Consider the following 11795-nt stretch of genomic DNA (forward strand, 5'->3'; position numbering starts at 1 on the left):
TGACAAAAAGCTGGGTTTGAAATATTAGAAATAAGAGCAAAGTAGCTACATAGGAACTGCATAGAACACTCCATTCCTTGCGACTCGTCAAAGTCTAGGGGTAGGGGTAGTTCAACAAAAAGTCAGTTGAGAGGACGCAAACCAAAAAAAGATGTCCAACTCATGACAGTGGACCGTTGCAGGACGTACAGATCGAAACACAGCATAAGGAGCTTGCTGGCTTGGATCAAACTTGTTTATACATAAGGACGAGATCATTTCGAAGAGGAAACGAATTAAAGAGAAAATAGTGTAGGATGAATAATGACTCATATAGTAAACTGACTGGGTCCCAGTAGATTCCAAAATGACTGGGTCCCAGTAGATATCCAACAGTTATTTAAAACAATTCAGAAAAGTGTGTGTGATTTCTGGTGATAACGGTCTAATACCAACACTCTTACCTCTCCAGCACATGTTCTTTGAATGCCTCTTTGAAAAGGAGGGCGAGGAAGGGTTTGACGAAATAACCATAATGGAGGTTTGTTGGTTTTCCGATTTGAGCTAGTAGGTTGGGGTTTCGCGTTGACCCCAATGTAGTAAAGTCTGCATTAGACCCTCGGGTTGTCTTCATAATGAAGGGATGCTTTCGATGAGCGAGGAGGGGCTCGTTATACGAGCAAGTGTTGTGTGTAATTGGCAATTGTTCACATATCAAGGACAACCATCACAATTTCCTACGCGATCGGTCTACCCCCGACAGCAGCATAGCTAAAGACTATAATCCACATTAGCTTCATCATACTGGTTCGGCTTGATCCGGTTGGCAAAGCGTACGATATTCGACTTGCAGTTTCCAGAGAATTTCAAACCGTGACAAAGTTCCCAATATCAAGCTACCAATGCTCCTATTACGATTTTCAACTATCATAAGTTCGTAATTCAAACCAAAAACACGGTACATCAAAGTGAGTGTCGTCAATGTGACATCCTTGATGTGATGTGAGTGTATGAACCGGACTCTGAGCACTTTCCAGCACGTTCTCATACATCACGAGACCAATACAGTCACGAACGGAACGATCAAGATGCTCTCCAAACTATCTCGACCGAACCATTGCTGTTCCGGCATCGAGAAACCGTTTGCGATTAGAAATTTTGCGGTTCCAAGAATCCTATAAAAAGCGACCAATCCTTCATTGCAATCTTCTCAACACACAGTATCAGATCTACATCGTGGCAGCTTATCGTATCCTCCACCCATTCAAGACTAGTTTCAACAAGCTATCGTACAAACACCCAATCTTTTCAACTTTATTGCAACAGAGGAACATTCACAACATCATGACTGAGAAACGTATTGTCAAGACTGTTCTTTCAAAGTAAGTGATTCTATCGTTATGCTTTCTTGGCTCTTATTCGAGTTTGCTACGTGGTGGAACCAACGTTGCGAACATTGATCTGATCAACACTATCCTATTTTACCACCAACATTGAGAACATCGATCTGATCAACATTACCTTATTTAGAGAACAAGCTGAAGGCGTCGGAGCTCGCGTTAGACGATCCATTGGAACTTATGAACTACGAAATCTCGAGTTAGTTACCTGCTCGCTTCAAGAACGTTGACCAATGTCGCTGACAACCTTTTTTCAACAGCCCCTTCTTGATGCTCGATGAATTCTTTGTAAAAGCCCCCGCTGGCTTCCAAGACCACCCTCACAGAGGCTTCGAAACTGTGACATACATGCTGGACGGGGTATTCGAACATGAAGACTTTGTCGGCCACAAAGGAAAGATATTTCCTGGTGATCTCCAATGGATGACAGCAGGCCGAGGAATCGTGCATGCCGAAATGCCAGCTAGTGCGGAGATGGCACATGGCTTGCAGCTATGGGTTAATCTGGTAAGTTTTTGCAAATCACAGAGATTGGGTAGCCAGTTGACTAAGTTCACGTCTGTTTGCCACAGCCCAAGAAGGACAAGATGGTCCCGCCTCGATACCAAGAATTGACCGACTCTAATGTGCCACGAGCTGTCGCTGATGGTGTGGTGGTGAAGGTTATAGCTGGTGAATCGCTAGGAGTCAAGGCAAAAGTACATACCTATATACCCTTGTTTTACTTGGATTTCAAGATGGTTCCTGGAAAAGCAGTCACTCAGGTAAATGTTTGTGGTATTTTGCGTCAAGAACAACTCGAGCTCGACCCTATCCTTAAATGGTCTTTTCAATTCAAACGGCACCAACTCACAACATCTGCCTTTAGAAAATACCGGCTGGCTACACTGGATTTGTATACGTCTTGTCTGGATCAGCTCTATTTGGTGCCGACAAGACCAAAGGCGAGCCACATACCACTATGGTAATGTCCGATGAAGGTGACGGCATCACTATCGAGACTACAGAGAACGACCACACTCATTTTGTCATCATTGCTGGCGAGAAAATCAATGAGCCTATTGTACAACATGGCCCATTTGTCATGAATTCGAAGAACGAGATCTATGCAGCTATAACGGATTATCAGTTGGGACAGAACGGATTCGAGGCTGCTGCTGATTGGCATAGTGAAATCGCCAAACGTGGGATGTAGTGTAATAGTAGATTTATTTAAAATTCATTTTCAAAAGCAAAAAAATAGATGTCATATATTTTTAACACTACGAATTGCTGGTTTTACGTTATCACAGCTTGGATTCCGCCCCTCTCTTGCCTGCTCCCCATGGGTTTGTGGTCTTCTTACTCAAAAACGCACCAACAGCTTGTCTGAATTCACCAGACGCTAACGTCTTTTGACCCAGTTCGAACTCCACTTCCATAGCTTTCCGATCCTCCAATTGCTCGTAAACACTCTTGCGATCATTCAGCAAGCACACTTGTGGGTGTGAAGCCATCTCCTTGGCCAGTTTGATACTCTCGGCTAATGCGGTTCCTTTAGGGACTATTCGGTTTGCTAGACCCATTCTCAACGCTACAAGATTAAGCAGGTAAGTAATATTCTCGTGTCTTCGTTCACGTACAAATTTCTATACCTTCTGCGCCTTGAACTGGTCGTCCTGTTAAAATCAAATCCAACGCATTCGATCGACCAATAAGGCGTGGCAATCTGACTGTGCCTCCGTCAACTAACGGCACGCCTCGTAGTCTGCAAAATACACCCAGTGTTGCATCCTCAGCGCATATGCGCATATCGCACCATGCAGCAAGTTCGATGCCACCAGCGACAGCGAATCCTATTTGCAATACAGTTGAGTGCGGATCTGAATCCAGGAGAACCTCAGTCATACCTTCAATAGCAGCCAGCACAGGCTTTGCTAACCTCATCCTCGACGGTCCCATAGGTCCTTGCAGCTCCCAATTCTCCAACGACGCATTCATCTGCGGTCCGTCCTGTGGACGTTCAAGCACAGCCTTCAAGTCCGCACCAGCGCAGAAATTGCCATTGTTTCCATACAAGATGGCAACCTTGGCCTGATGATACAAAATATCAGAATCGTTCTGATTGACAGTATTTGAGCGAGACTTACAGAATCATCAGCTTCAAAGGCTCGGAAGGCTTTAACGAGGAGAGCGGCCGTGATTCTGTCAACTGCATTCCTGACCTGCAATAGAATGACAAATTTAAGACATGTGTTTTGGAAGTTGTGATGAAGTGTGTTGCAAACCTCAGGCCGATTGATTGTGATGATGAAGACTGGTCCATCTTTCGTAGTTTTGACTTGGGACATTTTCTACATGGACATTGGCTGGTTAGCTTCGTTGGATTGCGGTGCTGCTGTAATTGTGCGTGGTTCTTCAAGTCCTGATTATTCTAACACACAACAATACAAAAGCTATTTTGATAGTTCTGGATGTTTATCCACAATGAAATGACACGAAACTAAACGTACTGTATTGGCCCCTTTGACCAAGAATCAGCCTCTTAATACCTAATACACCAGATATTCGTGTGACTTCACTAACATAACCAAAAACCACGCACAATCCCGACATTCCCACTACCAAACGCTATGGACTCCTACACGGATCGTATCAAGATCTTGGCACAGAAGCTAAACACCGAGCTATCCGCTGAAAAAGCCAGGATTGACGGAAATGGAAGGCAACGACAGGACGAGATTACAACAGCGATTGAACCCATGCCTGACTACCTACCAATGCCTGATCTAGACAGGTTCATACGTATCACGTGTTAAGTCTCGTAATCCTACTGCAGCCGAGAATCCCTATGGTGCTTGGAGTCATATTGTCACCATTGCTGGCAGTAAAGTCAACGGGAAGCTTGCTGGGAAGACTGTTGTTATCAAGGATAAAATTTGTGTGAGTTGTTGAACTTTTGGAATCAATTTACCTGGAAATAGGGTTTGAGCTGTGTAGTGGCTTTCAGATGCAACGATTCTCACAAACTTTTGACATGTCGCTGGCGTGCCAATGTATAATGCGACCAAGTTGTTTGAAGGCTATCAGCCTGAGATTGACGCTACTGTAGTCACAAGAGTGCTAGAGGCTGGTGGCAAAATCGTTGGAAAGTCAACTTGTGAAGCCTATTGCGTATGTTTCTGTTGTTATTGTTACCCATCATTACAACACTTGTTGAACCTTTGTCCAATTTACTAGGTCAGTGGTGGGCTCTGATACAGGATACCCTTCTGTTGTGCGAAACCCTGCCAGTTTGAACAACTGTAAGTCCACCTTAGTGTGTCGCCTCGATAAAAAGAGCTGGTAACGACGATCATTATTCATATAGCAACCACAGAATCCAGTTCTGGTACTGGCGCACTAGTTGCAGCAGGTGTCGTGGACATGGGCATTGGTTCTGAGCAAGGAGGCAGTGTCCGCATGGCATCGGCACTATGGTGTGGCATTGTGGGAATGAAACCAACTTTTGGCCGGTGATTTATACAAGGGCTGGAGGGCTAGATGCGAGCATCGATTCACTGTGGCCAAGTAAGGCTACATTCGACAATCAACGCAATTTTGAGGCACCTCGTCGTGTTTCGATGCTGTAGACCATGACTTGCTCATCGAAGGAATCTAGGACCATCTAGAAATACAGTCTAGTTTAAACTTGATTTGAATTCCAAATCCGACGCGTCACTCCATCCGTTGATTCTGGCTTGTTCTGTGTTGCGTATGCATGGGAACACGTAAGCTCCTGTTCACCCACCTCACAAAAAGGCGACTTGACGCCTCGAATTTAAACACTTGCAACAATATACAAAGATCCAATATAGCTAAATCAAGCACTATAGGCAGCATGTCCTCTATCAAAGTATCTTACAACGGCACTATTCGCAAGATAACCATCCAAAACAAGTCTTGGTTGTCTCTTGAAGAACAGGTACGTCCAATACTCACTTCGTGCTAAAGTCGGTACCATATCATGAGCACGATAAGAAGAAGCCTGTGATGGTACAGTCCTCTCCTTTGCTCTTATCTCGCTCTGTGTTGGCCATCAACATCACACATGTGATTACGAATCTTTTTGATTTGACGCACTGAATACTTCAAGAAACATACACTTTCATGCCTTCTCTGTTTATTATCGCAAGCCAGTATCGCTCACCAGCCTGCTTACCTTATCCTAGATTCGACGTGCCCATGCACTGCCAAGCGGTCAACTTTTGGTGACTTATATTGATGAAGAATTTGACCCTATTGCTATTGATTCCGATTCTGAATTGTTGGACTTTTTGAACCACTATTCAAACTCTAAAGGTATTCTTGGTTATTCTATTTGAAATATGGAGAAAGATATGGTGTCACACCATTCGACCTTTGCCACCTTTTGAAACTAAACTTATCATATTTTTTTTACCAATCTAGTACCAAAGCTGAACGTCAATGTACGAGATCCTGACTCTGACTCCTTTGAAGTCGTCTCCAACGATGAGGTAGCAAAGGCCACTGATGCTTCATCAATCAAATCTTCTCTTCCCGCATACTCTGAGGTAGAGATCCATTTCTTGAATTTCTTTTCTCAAAGAATGTCGTTTTCCTCTTGAATGCTTTTGCTAAAACAGGTCGTTTTCATGATTCTAACTCTCATGTTTTTGTAGTCTACTGTTATAGTGGCTCCAGTCATTGATATCGACGTCGATAGCTCATCCGTCCACTCTGCCGAAGAAAAGGGCAAGCTGCCACTGTACCCTACCATAGACGCAGAAGCCGAAGCATCTCGAGGTACAGCTTTCGAGAAGTCACAGGCTCTTCGTCAAGCCGAAGAAGAAGCCGCAGCCATCAAACTCAAGGCCGAAGAAGAAGCTGCTGCAGCCGCCATCAAAGCCAAGGCCGAAGCCGAAGAACGATTCCGTCGCGAAGTAGAAGAACTTGCAGCCAAACGTAAAGCAGCTGAAGAAGAGGCTGCTCGTAAAGCTGCAGAAGCTGAAGCTGCATACCAGGCTTTTGTTGGACAAGTTCAACCACTGATTGAACAGACTATTGCTCTATTGGAAGAAAATCCACAGTATATTGGTCGTCTCTTGAATGAATCCAACTCTAACTTGGCTTCTCGTGGATTTGGTCTGTTGCTCTCTGGTGGTCCCACAGCTACTCCCGCTCCGTCTTGTGGACGTCGTCAGGCTTATCATGGTCATCACGGTCACGGTCATCATGGGCCATATGGAAAACGTGGAGGCCGTTGTGCTCGTCGTGCCAATGGAGATGCTCCTGATAATCAACCAGCTGTCTGGTCTACAGTAACTTGTGACAGTTGTGGAAAATCTGGATGGGCTGGAGAAAGATTTGGTATGGTGTTTACAATGACCACTTAATGTTTCGTATCTGGATTACTTACGTTTCCTTTCATTGTGCACTTTAGTGTGCCTGAACTGTCCCGACTTTGACTTGTGTGGTAAGCTTCTGCTAATTTCATTGTGGCAATATCCATTTTAAACAATGAATGTACTCATTCGCCTCCGTTTTTCAGGTGAATGCCACACTCGTGCTGGTGAAGTCCACAATGATAGTCATGTATTTGAACGATTAGCTGATCCTTCAGTACGCTGGTATGGAGTCGCTTGTGACGGATGTGGCCGTAACAGCTTCCCCGGATCTCGCTTCATATGCACTTCTTGCCCAGACTATGGTATGAAACTACTTGCACTAGTCGACCGCAATAGAAATATCAATGACCGCGTTTTATACCTTTAGATTTGTGTGCTCGTTGTCACGAAAGATCTGCCTCTATCCATGACACTACTCATAAATTTGAAAAGATTGCTGATCCAGGTGCTGTACATAAGCAAGTCAGCTGGTAAGTCTGTTATTTTGAGAGACACATAGTGAGTGCTTTCTCTGAAACGCTTTACGTCTACTAGCGATGGATGTAACGCTCGCAACTTTGGTGGTCCTCGTTTCAAATGTACTCACTGTCCAGATTTCGGTAAGTTGGATTTGTCGGTCAAAAAATGGGTTCATCGAATCAGCACATCACAATCTGTATCTGATGAATCTTACTTGCACTGCCACTATAGACTTGTGTATCCGATGCTTCACCAAGGGTTTGGCACATCCAGAAAAGCACCAATTCCGTAAAATTGAACTCAACGTTGCTCGATCTCCTGAATTGGTTACATTGGCCAGTCCTGCTCCACGTGGTGCTGCTGAAGGAACTTCTGGAGTAGACCCTCGAATCGATCTTCTCACTAGTATATTCGGTACAACGTTCCCTGAATCTGCTCTCCAGGAGCTACTTGCTCTGCATGGATCTGTCGAACGTGTAGTAGAAGCATTGTTGGTTTGAAGGGGTTGAAACGTGGTGGGAGACCTGGTCTCTGTTGTAGTTTTTTTGCTGAGAAAGTCGTAAAATAAAGTGATGGCTTCACAAAATGTAAATCACGTCTGAAGATTTTTCTATTCGTCATCGTTGCGTGCGAGATCTTCCTAGTCTAGTTCAGATTTGCTTCCAACCCGTCTCATAAGTTCCGCCCTATTTTTGATGTACGACTGAGACAACGTTATCAAGAAAACTAGGACACACCGACTTTGATTATTGAAAATGCCAGCTTCAGCATCGGAAGGCTTCTTCCAAGTACGTTTTAGCCAAGCAATTCCACGCCGCGAGCACTAACCTCATTTCGTCAAACATTAGACACCAGTTGAATTTCAAAATCAATACGACGAGGACCATGTTTTACGGTACATTCTTACTCAAAATATGTATGAAACTCGATTGTTTCGACTCACTGAGTCTCGTTCGGTTGTACAGCTCCATACTGGAACGACATGTGCCCAAAACAATCATGAAGGACATTGAACCTGATTTTCGACGATTTGGTGCTTATGTCGTTAGTGGTAACATATCCATGCATTCCATTGGCTCTAAGCTTCGATTTGGACCCTAATGGTTTTACCTTTCTCAGATGAGGCGCTCGATTATATCAGAGACGCCGAAGAGCACCTCCCCCAGATCCAAACACACAACCACTGGGGCCAGCGCGTTGATATTCTTCGAACCGCTGAAGGATGGAGAGCTCAAAAACCTGTCGCTGCTCGTGAGGGTGTGATTTCGATGGCGTATGAAGGGCGGTATGGAGAGTTTGATAGGTTTTTGCAGATGGCGAAATATTTCATCTATTCGCCGTCGTCTGCGCTTTATACGTACGTAAAGGTTTGTTGCTGCTGATGAATTATGGCTTGTAAGGCTTATGGGGTTTTGTTTTCAAGATGTCCATTGGCAATGACTGACGGTGCAGCTCGATTAATTGAGCTGTATGGTGACAAAGAACTGAAGGAGAATGCTTTCAGGAAGCTGACTTCTCGAGATCCAAACACGTTTATTACATCTGTAGGTTGTTGTACAAATCCCGCATTGAGTCTCGAATAGTTGCTAATTGTTCTATTTGTAGGGCCAATGGATGACAGAACGTCCTGGTGGATCCGATGTCGGTCGAACTGAAACTGAAGCAACGCTCCTCGACGGAGAAAAAAATGTCTGGAGCATCTCGGGTTTCAAGTGGTTCAGTAGTGCCACAGACTCGCAAATGACTTTCTTATTGGCTCGTCCCACTGATCAGAGTGGTGTTCCCGGCTCTAAAGGTCTTTCGTTGTTTTATGCCGAGTTGCGAGATCAGCAAGGAAAGCTGAATGGTGTTCGGTAAGCTAGATATCGCCGAAGCGTCGTCGCATTCGTTGACTTGATTGTTCCCTTTTTTAGCCTCCACCGCCTCAAAAACAAGCTGGGCACCAAACCAGTACCCACCGCCGAACTGGAATTAAAAAACATGATTGCTCGACGTGTCGGATCTGAATCTAGAGGCGTTGCAACCATCGCAACGATTTTAAACATTACCCGGCTGCACTCGGCAGTAGGATCGTCAAGTGCTTTGACAAGATCATTGGCAATTGCTCGAGACTATGCCCGTAAACGTGAAGTCTTTGGCAAACCACTGTGGAGCCAACCAGCACATATCAGGACCTTGTCCAAGCTGGCTGCTTTGTCTGCTGCTTCAACACACTTGACGTTTTATGTTGTACGACTACTTGGACAAGCTGAAGATGCGTCCCGTAAAGGACTGGCTGTACCTGATGTGGACTTGTTGCTGAGGCTCTTGACGCCAATTGCTAAAGGCTGGTGCTCGAAATTGGCTGTAGGCGGCATAGCAGAGACTGCCGAAGCTTGTGGTGGACAAGGTATGGGTCTCAGTACTTCCAGTACTTCCTGTCTAGACGTTTTCGTTTCTTTTGGTTTAACTTACTCAACTTTTGTCACTTTTCGAAAAAAGTGGTTGTGATCCAACTGCTCACTCTGTCACATTTCGGTAGGCTACATGGAGGAAACTGGTATAGCTAGGTTACTACGCGACACCATAGTCAACACGATCTGGGAAGGCACCACAAACGTACTAGCCCTGGATGTCCTCCGAGTATTCGGTGGTGGCAAAGAAGCCATGGACCTCTATGTCAAGAAGATTGAATCCTGTTGCAATGTTGTGCCTGTTGGCCACGATCTAGTACCAACAACCGAAATAATCCGTCGTAGCCTACAAAAATTGCAGGAATACGTAAAGAAACTCTCTTCTTCTCTTGTAGGTGCTGAAGAGTCTTGTCGAGAGCTTATGATGAATATGGGATATGTGCTGTCGTCTGCTCTGCTAGTTGACCACTCGATAGTCATGAATGATACATGGCATTGTATAGTTGCTAAAAGGTGGACTGCACAGCTCGAAACGTCACCATTTAATCTTGCTCTACCGACCGCAGAGGAGACTATGGAGGATTTGGCATTGGCTATGGCTTTAACGGTGGAAGATGCTCAGGGGAGATTGAAGGGGAAGTGGGTTGCGCCAAGCGCTGCACAAATTGTAGCGAGATTATAAAACATAGGCTGAATCAAATATCAACTTATTTTTGACGTGATACTGAAATTTAGCATCGGTCAACTCTTGGTCGCGATCATCCAATGTTGTCAAAGCCCACTGGTTTCAACTTTTCAGACAAGCAAGTTTGACGGCGCAATGATTACAGCTGCAGGAGAAGCTCCACAATGCCAATGCGCACTGCCCAAAGCCGACCACTGGTGTCCGACAATAGAAATCGGTTTGTTATATTCGCACGATTTTGACGTGATTTTTTACATAATTTGACAATGAGCAAACTGATCTCGTACTTTTACAACTAGTTCTCCTGTCTGAGAAAAATCCTGAATCCACTTTAAAGACGCCCGACTATCGCAAGCCCCATATCAGTTTCTCCTCCAAGTCCCACGCACAGTTGAGGGCCGATTATGATCACTACATTTTGCAAGGAAATGCAGCACACGAAGAACAACTAAAGGAGAAAGAGCCAGGCGCTTGTTCGTACTCATTGCAAGCTGCTATTTATTGGAGTATGGCTATATTGAATTATTGCTCTATTTTGGCTTCAAATCTCGTAAGGAACGCACAACTGATTGAATGATGGCAATGTATATTGAAGCTGCTTTTCTTTTTTGCTTCTTACAGGAATCATTACAATCTAGTCAGGATTTGAAAGATGCGGAAACTGCAAATCAGTTACATGGAGAAGTCATTTCATGTCACAACTTGTTCTCGTTTGCTCTCAATGCATTTGTGGGACAAGAATGCAAGACTGTGGCTGGACTGATGTAAGAATGATTTCTGTCTGTTTCTATTCCAATCCTCGGCTAATTACATTTGAATTCAGTCAACGTCTATACGCAACTTTACTCTACCGATCGTACGTCATAAGATCGAAACTACAATGTAAAGACGTCTCCATTACAGAACTAGAACGTATCGAAGACGAGTGGACGTCTGCTGAAGAAAAGGGAGGAGCTATATACGGTAGTGTGGATCCCACAACATCTCGTTACTGACCAACACAGGGCTTAAACATGCTTTTACATAGGACACGCGTCGAAACTCGGAGGCAGCAGCCTCACCATCTTCACAGATATTGGAAAACTGATTGAATTGATTGACACCCTTGTAACCACCATGGCAGAGAAGGATGGGATATCATTGAAGGTTGAATCAAGGCGTGAAATGTCAATGCCGAATTCAGGAAGTGGTACTCCATCAGTGCATGATTGAATGAGGTCATTGAATGCGTCGTTGATATATTTGGCAACTTTTCATTGTATAATCTAGCATAGTGTTTGCATTAGCATGTTTTGTGTCTCCCCAAAGGTTGCAAAATTGTAGAGGGAATTACCCGTATTATATAGACGTCATATTGAGGGCATCAACTACGAGTTTAGTAAAGCTTTGCACTAGAAAATCCAGTATAAGACGTTTCTTGGCTTGGATGACATTGTTTGACACGTGTTTTCCTGTTGTTCGAAGCATCATACAGGCAAACGTCTCTGCCAAG

General features: G+C 44.4%; 4 protein-coding genes across 4 annotated transcripts; 3 read left to right on the forward strand and 1 right to left on the reverse strand.

The window, feature by feature from the left end:
- Positions 1–1323: 1323 nt before the first annotated feature.
- SmJEL517_g03968 (uncharacterized protein) lies at positions 1324–2574 on the forward strand (the record flags this gene model as incomplete). Its single annotated transcript, XM_031169896.1, has 5 exons — positions 1324–1361; positions 1510–1578; positions 1640–1886; positions 1952–2143; positions 2248–2574. 5 exons carry the CDS (start codon positions 1324–1326, stop codon positions 2572–2574), a joined length of 873 nt encoding a protein of 290 aa, XP_031024087.1.
- A 91-nt stretch (positions 2575–2665) lies between these two features.
- Positions 2666–3709, reverse strand: SmJEL517_g03969 (uncharacterized protein; the record flags this gene model as incomplete). Its single annotated transcript, XM_031169897.1, has 5 exons — positions 2666–2952; positions 3014–3214; positions 3269–3452; positions 3509–3583; positions 3647–3709. The coding sequence occupies 5 exons, from the start codon at positions 3707–3709 to the stop codon at positions 2666–2668; spliced, it is 810 nt and encodes a 269-aa protein (XP_031024086.1).
- Positions 3710–5238: 1529 nt separating this feature from the next.
- SmJEL517_g03970 (uncharacterized protein) lies at positions 5239–7725 on the forward strand (the record flags this gene model as incomplete). The annotated part of the gene is made up of 9 exons (XM_031169898.1): positions 5239–5322; positions 5570–5699; positions 5808–5932; positions 6041–6728; positions 6802–6834; positions 6910–7068; positions 7134–7236; positions 7301–7365; positions 7457–7725. The coding sequence occupies 9 exons, from the start codon at positions 5239–5241 to the stop codon at positions 7723–7725; spliced, it is 1656 nt and encodes a 551-aa protein (XP_031024132.1).
- Positions 7726–7980: 255 nt separating this feature from the next.
- On the forward strand, positions 7981–11515 carry SmJEL517_g03971 (uncharacterized protein; the record flags this gene model as incomplete). The annotated part of the gene is made up of 13 exons (XM_031169899.1): positions 7981–8013; positions 8074–8120; positions 8191–8276; positions 8345–8582; positions 8649–8769; positions 8831–9078; positions 9139–9614; positions 9747–10285; positions 10418–10520; positions 10603–10853; positions 10925–11067; positions 11127–11266; positions 11331–11515. 13 exons carry the CDS (start codon positions 7981–7983, stop codon positions 11513–11515), a joined length of 2610 nt encoding a protein of 869 aa, XP_031024133.1.
- Between the last annotated feature and the right edge of the window lie 280 nt (positions 11516–11795).

This window comes from Synchytrium microbalum (genome assembly GCF_006535985.1).
Source record: "Synchytrium microbalum strain JEL517 chromosome Unknown SmJEL517_scf0024, whole genome shotgun sequence".
NCBI lineage: Eukaryota > Fungi > Chytridiomycota > Chytridiomycetes > Synchytriales > Synchytriaceae > Synchytrium > Synchytrium microbalum.